The 18,147-nt window shown below is 37.7% G+C and overlaps 1 protein-coding gene across 1 annotated transcript in view; it reads left to right on the top strand.

Moving 5' to 3' along the window:
- The window catches only part of LOC124801714 (DNA-directed RNA polymerase III subunit RPC1), a 242,528-nt gene that overhangs the window by 101,667 nt on the left and 122,714 nt on the right, over nucleotides 1-18,147 (top strand). Inside the window, exon 13 of the mRNA XM_047263093.1 lies at nucleotides 9,007-9,256. Within this exon, the coding sequence (XP_047119049.1) occupies nucleotides 9,007-9,256 (250 nt within the window). The remainder of the gene's footprint in view (nucleotides 1-9,006; nucleotides 9,257-18,147) is intronic.

The following is an 18,147-nucleotide window of genomic DNA, read 5'->3' as shown; positions in this document are numbered from 1 at the left end:
CAAATTTTGTCTCTGACTTGGTTGTGTAGAATTTGTCGCTTACTACTAACATCAGCCGTTGACAACTCTCAACAAATTGAATAAAAATTCTCTAAATGGCTTGCTACAATCGAGTTTAATGCTTGCATTTGCTATGACATTAGCAGCAGAGTGCTGAGACTGCTCCTGAATGCTCATTGGGTGTTGGAAAATGTGTGACGTAGGTGCGCAGAATAAGCCTAACCTCGACCACCATCGTTTGTGACTCCAACTATAATGGACAATATTTTTCTATGTGTAAACTTAATCAGTGACAGAAATGCTTATCTGATAGTGAATAGGCCCGCTGACCATGACGCAAAACTGTCCATTCTTAATAACTTACCTGATTACAGTGAAGTGGTAACATGCAAAACAGTTAGTGCAATTAATGAACAGACAGCTTAAAACTTCAAGGCAGCATTACAGGATTCTGACTGGAGGGATGTGTGTAATGTGACAGATGTCAATTCTAAATTTGGTATGTTCGTAGATATATTTCTTTCAGTCTAAAGCTGCTTTGCCTGGAACACAATAAAATATGGAACTAATGAGATGTTGAAATAACATTGGCTTAAAAAAGGATCCCAAATACCACGTGCAAGGGGAAAAAGTCTTATGAACTCATTAGGATAAACAGAGAAGTAGCCCTGACTGCATATTGCAGAAATTATTGTGCTATCTTGAGGAAGTAATTAAAAATGCAAAAATAAATCTTTGTAAGCCTGCATTACCAAAAATTAGTCACCCTCAGGAGAAATCATGCTTATACCATATAACACTATCTCTAGCCTCAAAAACACCTTGAAACCAGTGAAGAAGAGTGTACACAAGGTTCTACAGATATGCCATGCCCATCTGGAGCCTCATCGATTATTAGAACCCATAGGTGATTGTGGGAATTTGATTGCTATCTTTCACCTCTGCCCCTTCCCCCACCATTCAGATAATATCAAACATTTTCTATAGGATTAAAATCAGATGGTTTAGTGCTCCAGCCGAGGTGCAGTAAGGTTTGTGAATGTTCATTAAACCAGAAATGTACACAGGTTGTGAACATGAATGTCATCATCTTGGAAGGTTGGAGTGTTGGTTGCACACTCTCATGAAATTGTAGATGAAAAGGCAACATTTTGTCATCAGAAATGTTGAAAAATCTTACTGTATTGATTACATGCAACTGCATGGCACTTCACTGCCATCATTTATGTCTGCAGTACGGGAATACATGGCCAGTTGTGCACCATTTAGCTTATAATGTCCAAAGTTAATAATTTGGATAAGAAATTAAATCTATGTTGGTAACAGTAAAAAGAGAAACTCTGATATCAGTTAAGGAGAGTGAAGAGTTTGTTATTGAAAATAAAGCAAATAATAAATAGCAACAGTCAGGTAGTACATGTATTGAATAACAACTTCCTGTAAGTAGATCAGAAGATTGTGTTGGACAGTCCATGGGATAAAGCAATAGAGTATATCTAAGAAGCAGTACCAAAATATGTACACACAAATCATATTTACTTCAGGTGCTGCCAAAGAAACTAATAGGCCTAGTGTAATTAACTTTATCAGCACCAAAAACTCCACAAAACATAATATTTCAAGTGAAGTACTAGAATTGTGTTGTGCTTCACAGATATGTAATGTTTTTAGTCACATATGCAATAAATCACAATTGAAGGGGATTTTTCCAGGCAGACTGAAATATGGTAATGCCAGACCCCCTTACAAGAAAGGTAGTGGCATAGATATTATTAATTACCAACCAGTTTCACTATTATCAGCTCCTCCAAGGAAGTGGAAAAGATTATGTACACAAGAACATTAACATACCTTTCTTAAACTAAGATACTTTGTCAGTTTCAGTTTGGATTGCAAAAGTTTCTCACCATAGCACACGCTATTTTTGATTTGATGACTGATTCACAAGATTTAAATGACAAAATACTGCGAACTGGTATGTTCTATGACATGTAAAAAGCATTTGAATCAGCAGCTCATAGTATTGTGATAAAGATTTTCTAATGTGTTCATATCAGAATTCTAACTAAAAGGATGTGGAGTGTTGCATCAGGAAACTCATAGTGTGTTAAGCATTGAAATAATACCTTCACCTTGGGGAATAATGACTAAAACTGAACAAAAGCAATCAGTAGTGGATCGATCTTTTTTGTGTTACATTTAAAAAATCTCCCATCACGTATCCAAGAAGCATCTACAACTACATCATTACTCTGCAAGTCACCTGACAGTTTGTAATAGTGGGTACTTCTAGCACCACTAACTGATTCCCGTTCCCCATTCCATTCGTGAATGCTGCATGGTAAGAATAATTATCAGTAAACTTCTGTTTTAGGTCTAGATTCTCTAATTTTCTTGTTGTACTCATTTTACAAAATATATGTGGGAGGAAGTAATATGTTGTCTGATTCTTCCTGGAATATACTGTCTCAGAATTTAAGCAGTAAACCTCTTTGTGATACACAGTGCCTCTCATGTAATGTCTGCTCCTGGAGCTTTTTTGAACAACTCCATAATTATCTCGTGCTGACATATCAATCCCATGACAAAACATGCTGTCTTTGTTAGACCTTACCCATCTCTTCTATTAATCCGATGTGGTAAGGATCCCAGACTGATGAGCATTTCTCAAGAATTGGTCAACAGAGTGTTTTGTAGGCTACTTCTTTCATGGATGAACTACATTTCCTTAGGGGTCATCTTATGAAACTCTGTCTGGCATCTGCTTTTCATGTAATTTTTTTATGTGGTCATTCCACTCCATATGGTTACTCCTAGATACTAAATATACAGTTTCCAGCAGTTTGTTATCAACAGCTTAATTGTACAGTAGTGGATATCTTCTCCTATGTATGCACATTCAGGTTCAGTTGTCAGTCTCTGCATCATTCATCAATCCTTTGCAGCTCTTCCTGCTAACTGCTACTATCTTATGGCATCACTGCCTTCGTGTAGACAATTGCAGTGTCTGCAAACAGGCTTATAAGGATTCTGATGTTATCTAGTAGACTATATAGTAAACGGCAATTGTCCTATCACACTTCCTTGGGGTACTCCTGAAATTACTGTCAAGAGTGGCATGTTGAGTTCTACTGCAAGGAAGCCTTGAATCCAACTGAAAAGCTGTTCTGATATTTTATAAGCTTGTAATTTCTTCACTAACTGGCAGTGTGGGACTGTGTCAAATGCCTTCCTGAAGCCAAGGAACATCACATCAACCTGAGCACTGATCTCTACAGTACTGTGAGTCTCACAAAGTAACAGAATGAGCTGTGTTTCAAAAGATCTCTGTGGGTAGAATCTGTACTGATTTTTGTTCTCCAAAAATGGCATAATATGTGGCATAAAACATGCTCCATAAGTCTGCAACAGATTGACATCAGTCATGTAGACTTATAATTGTGTGCATCTGCTCTACAACCCTTCTTGAAAACAGGAATGTACTGCACTTTTTTCTGGTCACTAGCTACTTTTGATTGCTCCAGGGACCTATGATAAACTACTGTTGCTAGAAGGGGGAACAAGTTCTTTTGTTTAATCTCTGTAGAATGTTCCAATTCTCTCATTTGGTTCAGACATTTTCACTACTAAGTGATTGTAGTTGCTTTTAGTTCTGTGATCATTTATCTCAACATCTGCCATTTCAGTGCTCATGTGATATTGAGTGGAGGGCCGTTATTCTGATCTTCTGCAACGAAACAATTTCGGAAAATCGAATTTTGTGTTTTGGCTCTCTCTCGATCTGATATCTGATTTTCTCACATGGTTTTGGTGACAATGCAAGTTTTATAATTCAACTTAATTGAGAAACTTAAGACACTTCAATGTGCAGTTATAATTTTCTTGCAAATTAATAACTGGTTTTCTGGAAATGGACTGTCCTTGAATTGAGATAAAATAGTACACACATTTTGGTACTCACTAGACCTGACTGCACCATTAGAAATAATACAGGAGAGTAAATCAGTGAGTAAAACAGAATATTCCAAATTCTTCGATGTTTGTCTTGATAAGAACCTGAACTGGAAGTTCACATCTTCTCAAATGTCTAAGTTCTGTAACTTTTGTGTTAGAGACAGTATTGGTTTTTGGAAATAAAAATGTTGAGAAGTTTACTTATTTTTCATATTTTCACTCACTAATTTGTTATTGCATCATATTCTCTGGTAACTTGCGATTGAGAAAGTAAGTGTATCTTGTGCAGAAGTGCAGAATGAAGATATGTGGGAACACTCCAGAACCTCTCTTAGGAACCCGTTTAAACAACTGAGCACACTGACTGCCAACAGTCTCACAGTACATTTACTTCATTATGAAATTAAACATTTACTTGGTGTTAATGGACACAAAAAGCAGTTAAGTGTCCAGACATAAAAAGATAGACCATTTACCCAGTGCGGGAAAGAATTTAATAGATAATATAATAAAATTTAAATACAAACTGAAATTGTGTGTTTCACAATGCAGTAAGTGAGTGAGAGAGAGAGAGAGAGAGAGAGAGAGAGAGAGAGAAGGAACATAGCTAGCTATTAAACGTAAATTAATGGATAAAAAATAGGACAGGAAGAAGACAATCATGTAAATGGTCAAAATGTTGCTATATTTTTCATGGAGAAGGTGTATTACATTAAAACTGACTTGCTTCACGTCATAGCAAAAGATCACAGTTATGATCCATGGCTCGTTCAGACCATCAAGATTTACATTTTCTCTGATTTCCCTAAATCACTTAAGGCAAATTCTGGGCGGCTCCTTTGAGAGGACATACTCAATTTTCTTCCCCATTATTCCCTAATGAGAATGTTCTTGAAATGATGCTAAACTCTAACCTTCCTTCTTGCTTTGCATGGAACATTCAGATGACAAATTAAGTAGCTATCATCATCCCCATCATTACAAACTAGAAATTGTGTTGAGGATGGGCATACTTACGAAAATAACAGAGACATTAACATACCTAAAGTTTTTTAAGTCATACATAATTCTGAATGAAGATGCGAGTAATATATATGAAAGCCTCAGGATTTGCCTTATGATAGAAACCTGCTGCTGTCTCAAACATTTTTGTCTTCTGCCACCTGAAACTCGTAGACACACCAATCTCGGGTTGTTGTTGTTGTTGTTGTGGTCTTCAGTCCTGAGACTGGTTTGATGCAGCTCTCCATGCTACTCTATCCTGTGCAAGCTTTTTCATCTCCCAGTACCTACTGCAACCTACATCCTTCTGAATCTGCTTAGTGTATTCATCTCTTGGTCTCCCCCTACGATTTTTACCCTCCACGCTGCCCTCCAATACTAAATTGGTGATCCCTTGATGCCTCAGAACATGTCCTACCAACCGATCCCTTCTTCTGGTCAAGTTGTGCCACAAACTTCTCTTCTCCCCAATCCTATTCAATACTTCCTCATTAGTTATGTGATCTACCCATCTAATCTTCAGCATTCTTCTGTAGCACCACATTTCGAAAGCTTCTATTCTCTTCTTGTCCAAACTATTTATCGTCCATGTTTCACTTCCATACATGGCTACACTCCATACGAATACTTTCAGAAATGACTTCCTGACACTTAAATCGATACTGGATGTTAACAAATTTCTCTTCTTCAGAAACGCTTTCCTTGCCATTGCCAGCCTACATTTTATATCCTCTATACTTCAACCATCATCAGTTATTTTGCTCCCCAAATAGCAAAACTCCTTTACTACTTTAAGTGCCTCATTTCCTAATCTAATTCCCTCAGCATCACCCGACTTAATTAGACTACATTCCATTATCCTTGTTTTGCTTTTGTTGATGTTCATCTTATATCCTCTTTTCAAGACACTGTCCATTCCATTCAACTGCTCTTCCAAGTCCTTTGCTGTCTCTGACAGAATTACAATGTCATTGGCGACCCTCAAAGTTTTTATTTCTTCTCCATGAATTTTAATACCTACTCCGAATTTTTCTTTTGTTTCCTTTACTGCTTGCTCAATATACAGATTGAATAACATCGGGGAGAGGCTACAACCCTGTCTCACTCCCTTCCCAACTACTGCTTCCCTTTCGTGCCCTTCGACTCTTACAACTGCCATCTGGTTTCTGTACAAATTGTAAATAGCCTTTCGCTCCCTGTATTTTACCCCTGCCACCTTTAGAATTTGAAAGAGAGTATTCCAGTCAACATTGTCAAAAGCTTTCTCTAAGTTTACAAAAGCTAGAAACGTAGGTTTGCCTTTCCTTAATCTTTCTTCTAAGATAAGTCGTAAGGTCAGTATTGCCTCACGTGTTCCAGTGTTTCTACGGAATCCAAACTGATCTTCCCCGAGATTGGCTTCTACTAGTTTTTCCATTCGTCTGTAAAGAATTCGTGTTAGTATTTTGCAGCTGTGACTTATTAAGCTGATAGTTCGGTAATTTTCACATCTGTCAACACCTGCTTTCTTTGGGATTGGAATTATTATATTCTTCTTGAAGTCTGAGGGTATTTCGCCTGTTTCATACATCTTGCTCACCAGATGGTAGAGTTTTGTCAGGACTGGCTCTCCCAAGGCCGTCAGTAGTTCCAATGGAATATTGTCTACTCCGGGGGCCTTGTTTCGACTCAGATCTTTCAGTGCTCTGTCAAACTCTTCACGCAGTATCATATCTCCCATTTCATCTTCATCTACATCCTCTTCCATTTCCATAATATTGTCCTCAAGTACATTGCCCTTGTATAGACCCTCTATATAATCCTTCCACCTTTCTGCTTTCCCTTCTTTGCTTAGAACTGGGTTGCCATCTGAGCTCTTGATATTCATACAAGTCGTTCTCTTATCTCCAAAGGTCTCTTTAATTTTCCTGTAGGCGGTATCTATCTTACCCCTAGTGAGATAGGCCTCTACATCCTTACATTTGTCCTCTAGCCATCCCTGCTTAGCCATTTTGCACTTCCTGTCGATCTCATTTTTGAGACGTTTGTATTCCTTTTTGCCTGTTTCACTTACTGCATTTTTATATTTTCTCCTTTCATCAATTAAATTCAATATTTCTTCTGTTACCCAAGGATTTCTACTAGCCCTCGTCTTTTTACCTACTTGATCCTCTGCTGCCTTCACTACTTCATCCCTCAAAGCTACCCATTCATCTTCTACTGTATTTATTTCCCCCATTCCTGTCAATTGCTCCCTTATGCTCTCCCTGAATCTCTGTACAACCTCTGGTTCTTTTAGTTTACCCAGGTCCCATATCCTTAAATTCCCACCTTTTTGCAGTTTCTTCAGTTTTAATCTACAGGTCATAACCAATAGATTGTGGTCAGAGTCCACATCTGCCCCTGGAAATGTCTTACAATTTAAAACCTGGTTCCTAAATCTCTGTCTTACCATTATATAATCTATCTGATAACTTTTAGTATCTCCAGGGTTCTTCCATGTATACAACCTTCTTTCATGATTCTTAAACCAAGTGTTAGTTATGATTATGTTGTGCTCTGTGCAAAATTCTACCAGGCGGCTTCCTCTTTCATTTCTGTCCCCCAATCCATATTCACCTACTATGTTTCCTTCTCTACCTCTTCCTACACTCGAATTCCAGTCACCCATGACTATTAAATTTTCGTCTCCCTTCACAATCTGAATAATTTCTTTTATTTCATCATACATTTCTTCAATTTCTTCGTCATCTGCAGAGCTAGTTGGCATATAAACTTGTACTACTGTAGTAGGTGTGGCCTTCGTATCTATCTTGGCCACAATAATGCGTTCACTATGCTGTTTGTAGTAGCTTACCCGCATTCCTATTTTCCTATTCATTATTAAACCTACTCCTGCATTACCCCTATTTGATTTTGTGTTTATAACCCTGTAGTCACCTGACCAGAAGTCTTGTTCCTCCTGCCACCGAACTTCACTAATTCCCACTATATCTAACTTCAACCTATCCATTTCCCTTTTTAAATTTTCTAACCTACCTGCCCGATTAAGGGATCTGACATTCCACGCTCCGATCCGTAGAACGCCAGTTTTCTTTCTCCTGATAACGACATCCTCTTGAGTAGTCCCCGCCCGGAGATCCGAATGGGGGACTATTTTACCTCCGGTTAAGTTGAGGAAAAGTTGAGGAAAAGCTACCAATCACTAAACTGTTTACATATTTAAATTATTTTATTATTCCTTGCTGCCATTACTGATTTCAAACAAAATATTCGTTATGAAATGGCTGCAGTATGTTAAAGCGATATGAATTACAGCATATTCTTCTGGCCATACTGACACTGAAATCTTACATTTCCAAGAAGCACAAAATATAAAACTCCATCTGTTTTCACTGCAACATCCAGTTTTAGCAGTGCAGTTACAAAGTTTAGGCACTCTATACGGAATGGAGCCCTATTTACATGTGGAAATCAAACTGCGCAAGCTCACAGTATCATGATATGCTTCAAAATGAACATTTCATCTTTTTTCCTCTCTCCATTTCCTGCAATGACAATTTCACTTCAATCTTATTTTCATTTTACCTGTTACCATTACTTGACTTTCTTTTAACGTATTTTACTTTTCTTCTTCTAAAAAAATGTTTCAATTTATCTCTGACTAACTCATCATGGCTGCTATTGACTGTACCTTGTATCTAAAATCCTTGTAAATTTAAATCTCCTTAGTAGATTTTGTTGCTTGATTTCCCTAAATCACTTACAGCAAATGTCTGGTGTTTCCTTTTCAGCATAAAAGTTCTTTATGATCCTCAGCAACTTTTTAGTGATTTACATATCATTCCCTTTCTCCTTGACTTCTAGGGAAGAATGTTCTGCTTTTTGAAACTAAAATTGCTGTGGAATTTTCCTTGTTGCTGTTTTATCTACTATGCTGTTATTTTGAAAGGGCAGTTTTTTGCATAACTTTAATACAGTGAAAACTCAAATTTAAAACTATTATTTTAATCAATGTATAGAAGTTTAAGTATCATTATCAATTAACTAATCAAACATTTATGTCCGCAGATGTTGTGATACGGAATTCGGAGCTCCTTGCTGGCTCTATGGACAAATCTACTCTTGGATCTGGTTCAAAAAGCAATATTTTTTATGTACTCCTATGTGACTGGGGTGAGGATACAGCAGCCAAGGCCATGTGGCGACTTGCACGCATTGCGTCTAGTTTTCTTATGAATAGGGGCTTTTCAATAGGTATTGGTGATGTTACTCCTGGGCAAGGTTTACTGCGTGCAAAACATGAACTGTTACAAGCAGGGTAAGCTGTGTATGTACATTGTTTAGTTTATGCTGTTTTATTTTTATTCCACGGGATTTCAGTAATTTTGTATTTTTGTCACAGAACATAAGTTATTCTAATAATAATAATAATAAAATAATAATAATAATAATAATAATAATAATAATAATCTTCAGGTTTATTTCCATCAAGGACTGTGCGCTCCACGACCTTATTAATGAGTTCCAAGATGGGAGGTAGGGCGTCATCAGTTGTATATTTTTAATCTTTATTGCAGGTTGATTTCAGCTACTGTGTAGCTGCAGTGACATCCAAGGCTTGATGACTCACAGTAAATGAAATCACACAGTGCAATTACAGATAACAAAACAGTTTAAATCATCTGTAATGGCAGTGTGGTAATATGGGATTTTAATTAGATGAGTTGTCATGATTTGAATATAATAGCACTGAAGACAATCTGTGTTAAACAGATTAAAAATTTACAACCAATGCAGTCCTTCCTCTTCTGTTGCATAATAATGATAATAATAATAATAATAATAATAATAATAATGTGAAGCCATAAAGTATTATTTGCTATTGAGGCTGAGGTGTATGAACTTTATTACTTATTAATAAAGCTTTTAAAAATTATGCTGCAAAATAACACCCTCTTTTCCAGCCGGGGTAGCTGAGCGGTTCTAGGCGCTACAGTCTGGAACTGCGCAACTGCTACGGTCGCAGGTTCGAATCCTGTCTCGGGCATGGATGTGTGTGATGCCCTTAGGTTAGTTAGGTTGAAGTAGTTCTAAGTTCTAGGGGACTGATGACCTGAGATGTTAAGTCCCATAGTGCTCAGAGCCATTTGAACCATTTTTTCTTATCTTTGCAGAATGGAAACTGCAGTTACTTGTAAACAACTGTGTGTAAACATAAAAATGTTATGTGAGAGCGTGTGAACTGTGATGACAGTGTAAGAGTGTAGTTTCCCTTCATAAGTGCAGCTTCTGCAAAAGGGCATGAATATATGCTTTATGCGATAGCTTTCTCTCTATCTTCATCCCTAGAAATTCGAAACCTTCCATGTGACTCATGCCACCACCATTGTAAATGGATGGAATGTCACCATTTAATAACTGTATGTGTTTTAATCCAACCAAATGTTGTCCTCATATCTATGAATCAGAAGTGATTTGCTTCATTGTACAGTTTCTGACCTGGTTCTGTTAACAGTTATACTAGTAAAAGCATCAATAAAACACTTTGGCAATTAACTGCTGTATCCTATGATGTTGATATACAAGGGCTAGGAGAAAATATTTCAGACTAACATGTGGAAATACCCTGGACACATAGTCCAAAATTTTTCTGATGAGTAGATTTCATCCTTAAAGTACTGTTTTGGAAGTTTGGCACAATACCCATCTGCAGCTTGTAACTCCCCCCCCCCCCCCCCCCCCCCTCCTTTTTCCTTCTTCCTTCTATTGTCCACATTAAACAATGCCCGGTCCAAATAATTAATAAGCAAAGCCTTTTATGAAGATTTGAGAGTAGTGAAGATTACAATAAACTTTCAAGTTTACTTAGCTTGTCACGTTGAGATGGCTCCAGGTCTTCTTGTCTACGGGTCTGATTCTTGAAGCTGAAAATCTAACATCTGGTCCTCATGGTTGGTTGAACTAAATAAATTTGAAGATTGTTGTTGAAGAATTTTTTATGTAAATATATTTTCCACAGATTTTTCACATTTTATTATATCATATAGTATTTTGATTTTTCACATTAACAAAGCTAAAATTACATTGTTCACACCTATTATACAAAAATACACCTGATCACATAAGACACAAGCTTACTGCTCTCACACTCTGCTGAAATAACAATATTCCAAAGGGGTTTAAAATTTTTCTTAACAAATGAATTTCTACAAGTTTTTGTTACATTATTGATTTTGATTGTTATTTCATAAATGAATCCAGAAATAAACATAGAAAACAGTAGAGGATTGCATAATTAATAATAGAAATTTTAAGTGTCAGATAATTTGTAATTTCAAATGTGTCTAAAAATTATTTTAACTGTACATTCAGAACTAGTACTTATCTATTATAACGTCAAAACTAAAATATTTTATAAAGTAATTCCATTTCATAAATTTTAGCTTGAAAATCAACATACTGTATATAAAGTTATTTGAAACTTTTCAAAAGAGCAACTGAGATAACATTGTCCTGTCGAAAATTCGACAACTACTGTTGAGGAAAAAGTAATGCTAGGGGAGGATGTCGCGTTACAAGCTTGCACTTGACTCAAAATGTTTATCAGCCACCTTTTGTATGTGAGAGTAACTGAAAGTCATAGGACACAAAATCTAATGGGTAGTACAGGATGGAACGTAACAATTTCATGAGATAAAAGTTGCTACTCACCGTATAGCGGAGATGCAGAGTCACAGATAGGCACAACAAAAAGACTCTCACAGTTAAAGCTTCGTCAACAATAGACTCACGTAAGTGCATGCACACACACACACACACACACACACACACACACACACACACACACACACACACACGACTAGAGTCTCAGGCAACTGAAACCACACTCGTGTGCGTGCGTGGTGTGGGTGTCTGTGTCTATTGTTAATGAAGGCCATGGCCGAAAGCTTTTATTTTTGTTGTACCTATCTGCGACTCAGCATCTCCGCTATATGGTGAGTAGCAACTGTCCTTCTCATAATACAGGGTGATTCAAAAAGAATACCACAACTTTAGGAATTTAAAACTCTGCAACGACAAAAGGCAGAGCTAAGCACTATCTGTCGGCGTATTAAGGGAGCTATAAAGTTTGATTTAGTTGTACATTTGTTCGCTTGAGGCGCTGTTGACTAGGCGTCAGCGTCAGTTGATGCTAAGATGGCGACCGCTCAACAGAAAGCTTTTTGTGTTATTGAGTACGGCAGAAGTGAATCGACGACAGTTGTTCAGCGTGCATTTCGAACGAAGTATGGTGTTAAACCTCCTGATAGGTGGTGTATTAAACGTTGGTATCAACAGTTTACAGAGAAAGGGTGTTTGTGCAAAGGGAAAAGTTCTGGATGGCCGAGAACGAGTGATGAAAATGTAGCACGCATCCAGCAAGCATTTGTTCACAGCCCAGGAAAATCGACTCGCAGAGCTAGCAGAGAGCTGCAAATTCCACAATCAACTGTATGGAGAGTCCTACGAAAAAGGTTAGTTATGAAACCTTATCGTCTGAAATTGGTTCAAGCACTGTCTGCAGCTGATAAGATTAAAAGAATCGATTTCTGTGATTTTATCCTTGCTCAAATGGAAACAGATGAATCTTTCGTTTCAAAGATTGTGTTTAGTGATGAAGCAACTTTCCACACTAACGGGAAAGTCAACCGTCACAATGTCTGTATATGGGGCACTGAGAATCCGCGGGAAACAACTCAATATGAACGTGACTCGCCTAAGGTGAACGTTTTCTGTGCCATTTCAGCCAATAAAGTTTTTGGTCCCTTTTTCTTTGAAGGTGCTACTGTAACTGGACTACAGTATCTGGAGATGTTAGAGAATTGGCTGTTCCCTCAGCTCGAACAAGAAGCACAACAATTCATATTTCAGCAGGATGGAGCGCCACCACATTGGCACTTATCTGTCCGTAACTACCTGAACGTCAACTACCCGAGGCGATGGATCGGCCGCCAGGCAGCCCGTGACAGAGCACTTCATCACTGGCCTCCAAGAAGCCCTGATCTTACCCCCTGCGATTTTTTCTTATGGGGGTATGTTAAGGATATGGTGTTTCGGCCACCTCTCCCAGCCCCATTGATGATTTGAAACGAGAAATAACAGCAGCTATCCAAACTGTTACGCCGGATATGCTACAGAGAGTGTGGAACGAGTTGGAGTATCGGGTTGATATTGCCTGAGTGTCTGGAGGGGGCCATATTGAACATCTCTGAACTTGTTTTTGAGTGAAAAAAAACCTTTTTAAATACTCTTTGTAATGATGTATAACAGAAGGTTATATTATGTTTCTTTCATTAAATACACATTTTTAAAGTTGTGGTATTCTTTTTGAATCACCCTGTATTATTACAATCTAATTAGTAGGATTGATATCCCAAGAATTCGCCCTGAAAAAGCTTCAGATTTTCCAGTGTCAAAGCACTTTTCAAGACAGATGCCTTACCTGGGTGTCTGCAGTTCATGAACTTCATGAAACAGTAATGAAAATGAACAGGTGGTCATGAAAGTAATGAAGTTGAGTGACTGGTCATGGATTTCATTTTGTGTGTTAGTCAGGTGTGTTTAGTAGAAACAGTGATTGGTTTCACAGGATTTACATCAGGTGAATGTGGTCACCGAGACATCAGTGTGGGTTCTGTGTGGGTTCAGTGTAATGCTCCTCAACGTACTGTAGCATGGTTCTAGCTCTGAGACATGGAAATTCGTACTAGTGGAAGGTGACTACGCTGTTGGAGAAGACATCAAACATGAAAGGATGCAGGTGTTTCACAGCTGTCAGCGTGTTTTTCATTACTGTCACAGGTCCCATGCAAGTGCAGGAGAATGTCTCCCATAGCATAATACTGCTTCCACCAGCCTGTGTCCATAGTGCACTGCACGTTTTGAGCTGGTGTTCACCTCAATGACAGTGTTTACAGAGACAACCATCGACCTAGTGTAGCAAAAGTGTGATTCACAAGAAAAGCCGACACATTTCCATTGATCTACAGTCAAATCCTGATGGTCCCGTGCCCACTGCAACTGTGCTCTTTTTGGCAGAGATGCCACAGATCGCCATGTGTCCTGTTTTACAGAGTAGAGAAGCCTCTGAACCCCATGTTTTTTTACACATCGAGTTCTGTAGGACCAAATTGAAGAGTTAATCTCCAAGATCATGAAATTTCAACATGAAAGTAATAACAGATAAAGTAAAATGTCTATGAACCCAAAAACGACAAGCTGATTTATGTAAATGCAATCAACATTATAACACAGGAATCATGTTAATTTTTCAAGGAACTCCTTGACAGACTAGAAGGAGTGACCCATGAGGAAACTCTTCAGTTTCAGTTTTAAAGCACAAGGATTACTACTAAGATCTTTGAATTCTTGTGGTAGGTTACTGAAAATGGATGCAGTATTATACTGGTCACCTTTCTGCACAAGAGTCAAGGAAGTACAATCCAAATGTAGGTCGGATTTCTACCTAGTATTAACTGAGTGAAAGCTGCTAATTCTTAGGAATAAGCTGATATTGTTAACAAGAAATGACAGTAAGGAATATATATATGGAGAGGCCATTGTCAGAATACACAGACTAAAGAACAGGAGTCGACAAGAAGTTCGTGAACTTACTACACTTACTCCCCGAACCTCCCACTTCTGAGCCAGAAGTGTCCTTTGAGAATGGGAAGAGTTATGCCAAAATGTAATACCATACATCGTAAGTAAATGAAGCAAAGTAGACTACTTTTCATGTCGAACTATCACTTACTTCAGATACTGTTCAAATAGTAAAAATGGCAGCATTAAATCCTTGAACAAGATCCTGAACATGGGCTTTCCATGACTACTTACTAGCTATCTGAACACCTAGAAATATGAAGTATTCAGTTTAACTAATCATATGCCCATTCTGTGAAATTAAAACTTTGGGTTTTGTTGAATGGTGTGTTAGAAACTGTAAAAACTGGGTCTTACTATTATATAGCATCAGTTATTTTCTACAAGTCATTAACTCATGTCATGAATTGCACTAATTAAAACAGTGTCTATGTTGCACACATCCTTTACAACGAAGCTAGTGTCATCAGCAAAGAGAAGTATTTTAGAATCACCTGTAATGCTAGAGGGCATATCATTTGTAAAAATGAAGAACAGGACTGGTCCCAGCTCTGACCTCTCGGGCACCCCCCATTTGACTGTACCACACTCAGACCCCACATAATAGCCATTCTCAACACTATGAATAATACCTTTTGCTGTCTGTTGTTAAAGTAAGAGGTGAGCCAACTGTGAGCTACTCCCCATATTCTGCAATGGTCCAACTACTGGAGCAATATTTTGTGATCAGCACAAATAAACCCCTTAGTTAAATAAAAAAAGGTGCCTAGCATTTGAAATCTTATGTCTAATCCATCCAGTACCTCATAGAGAAAAGTGAATATAGTATTTTCAGTTGTTAAACCACTTCTAAAATACAACTGTACATTTGATAGCAAATTATGTGAAATAAAATGACCAGTTATCTTTACATACACAGCCTTTTCAATAAATTTCTGTAAAGAGTTATGAATGTACAACCATTTAGTGCCTAGTGATAGTTTCACTGTCCCTCTCTCTCTATCTGTAGGTGCTCAAAACAGTAACATATGAACATTCGACAAGCTTTGCGATTTTTGAGATACTTATTCACAGGCTATTCATAATAATAATCTGCCCTTTGTCAAAGTTGCTTATGTCAGTGGATTTCCCCATTTGCAGCTCAAATCGTTGTTAGGGTGATCCCCCATCCATGTCTGCTCTACTTACATACTTTTGTCACCAAGTCACGTGCCTGCAATGCCACCAGGCGACATCCAGCGTTGCAGTGGGCAGTGATCATAATGTTTTGGCTTATCAGTGTAAATGTATTATAAAAATTCAGCAGAACTCATAAAAGTCTTTGTTATCTATAGGGGACTTGTTTGTCTGTGCAAATCTTGTAAGGAAAGTCTCTGCTACTGTGGTTTGCAGCATTGAGAGGGGCGGGTGTGGATTGAGAAATTTGGAGTTGTGTTATCATTGGGCTGTATGTGGTTATTTTGAGGAATGCGTGCACAGGTATTTTGCAAAGTATATATCTAAAAATTTCTGAGAAGAGCCCTTTGAATGTGAAGATAGTCGAAAATGGCTCTTGTTTATCTAACGAACTTTATGGAGAACTCAGTTTTCAGAAATTCTTGAGTGACAATTACATTGGAAGAATTTATGGCAGAGCAACATACAACTCCATCAACAGCTGACATAGTGAAGAAAGAATACTTAATATTTTGAAAAATAGCTGAAACAAATAAATCCTAAGAAGGGCAAATTTGATCACTTTCAGATGAATTTACTGCGAAGTGCGAACTATGATTTCATCAAGTTCGTGCAGAAGCTGTTAAGCATGTTTCATGGAAATGCTGTCATTGAAAGAAGCTTTTCTGTTAACAAAGAAGTTTTCGTCTAACAACTTTGACAGGAAAAAATTAGATGCTAATGACTCACCATGTGCATCAGGAGGGCAGCAGGAAATGAGTGTCTGGAAGATGCAGAGATCAGTCTTCTATGGGATGTATGTGTTATACTTCACTAAATGGGCATTGTTGACATTCAAGAAATGTTCAAAAGAAACCATTAACTTGCACCATAAAAACCGAATTGCTGCAGTGATCACAAAGGTTTGCACCATTGAGATTGAAGGCGAATTCCTTTGGAGGTACAAAGCATGCAGGACATTCAGCTAGATATCCACTCTTAAAGAATGCACATTGAACCATATTGATGTAACAGGGCAATGAGAACTGATGGAATGTGATGGCATACAACCAAATGCGAAGCTGTCTGTATGTCTTGGAGTTTATTGTGAAAGTGGCTATTCTTTGAGACGTAGCTGCAGACAGTGTGACAATATGATTTATAGACATTGAAAGAACAAGCATACAGTGGCTGAATTTGTCGTATGGTTCCAGTTGGTATGAATTGTAATGCAGCAGACTTTTCAGGAAGGATAGTTTTCTCTAAAGGAGTGTATTTATATGTGCAAACCAGGAACCAGGAATATAGCAAAAGCTAGCTATTTTGATGAGGTTTTGGCCAAAAGCAGTACTCATTCCATAGTTGTAATTCTCTTATGCCTGTTTTACAACTTTTGCTTGCTGTGACATAGCTATTCCCTGCCCCTGCGAGATCATGCATGCAAGCAGAAGTTGTAGTGGGAAGAGCACCTCCAATTTATCATGTCACAATAAATAACTTTCCAGACAATTTAAAATCCAGATTAAAAGTTTACATAATTGTATTCGAATGTGTTCAGGCACTGATTTTAGTTGATCTTGATACAACTCTCTTGGTACCTCTAGTTTCCAGGGTTCATTTCATATGCTTTTCCTCTTCAAATCCTTATTGGTCAAAGTTGCTGGACAATAGGATAATTTTATTTATCTCATCTACAAATTTTCAGGGAGCTTCTGCAGTTTGTTGTGCACCGTAAAGTTGACACTGTGTTTGAAATTTTGTTATCTTACATCTTCCAATACTATAGCAGTACTTGAAGTAATGCAACCATCCACTGCTTTCCTTGAAATCATTATATCCTGTCGCACATTTTGATGTGCAAAACATAGTATGTCACTATCATATGCACCCTATAAATTGTGTCAAACATCCTTGAAACATACAAACACCAATTTCTGTTACAAGTGTGCTTTGTCATCCCTTGAATATCCATAGTTTTTCTTATGCACTACACAGTCGTATTGCTGTGGACTTGAAATTTGTTCATAATTGGATTTTTACTATTCTGCGGACGATCTTCCATGTATGTAATTTGTTCAGTACCCACTACTTTGATAATGATTGTCCTTTACTATGTTTCACTGGAGACAAAATTTCTGTCTCCCTATTTGACAAGGATGATGAACTACATGGGTCGACACCTGTTTTTGCATTATTTTCCCTTGTTAAGCACGTATCATCATAATTGTACTCCTCATGTATGTTTCCCACATATTGAGCGTATAATACACCACACATTTGACCAACTCGTTTTGCAGAAACCTTAATATTTCATCTGCCACTTCTTTCTCATTCTTTCTCACTCTGTGAAATTCCTTGGTGTTTTTTTAAATGAAGTGTCAATTTCAGCAACTTGTGGTGTAAATATAATGC

This window comes from Schistocerca piceifrons, chromosome 1 (genome assembly GCF_021461385.2).
Source record: "Schistocerca piceifrons isolate TAMUIC-IGC-003096 chromosome 1, iqSchPice1.1, whole genome shotgun sequence".
NCBI lineage: Eukaryota > Metazoa > Arthropoda > Insecta > Orthoptera > Acrididae > Schistocerca > Schistocerca piceifrons.
This window is presented reverse-complemented; position numbering and strand designations above follow the sequence as displayed.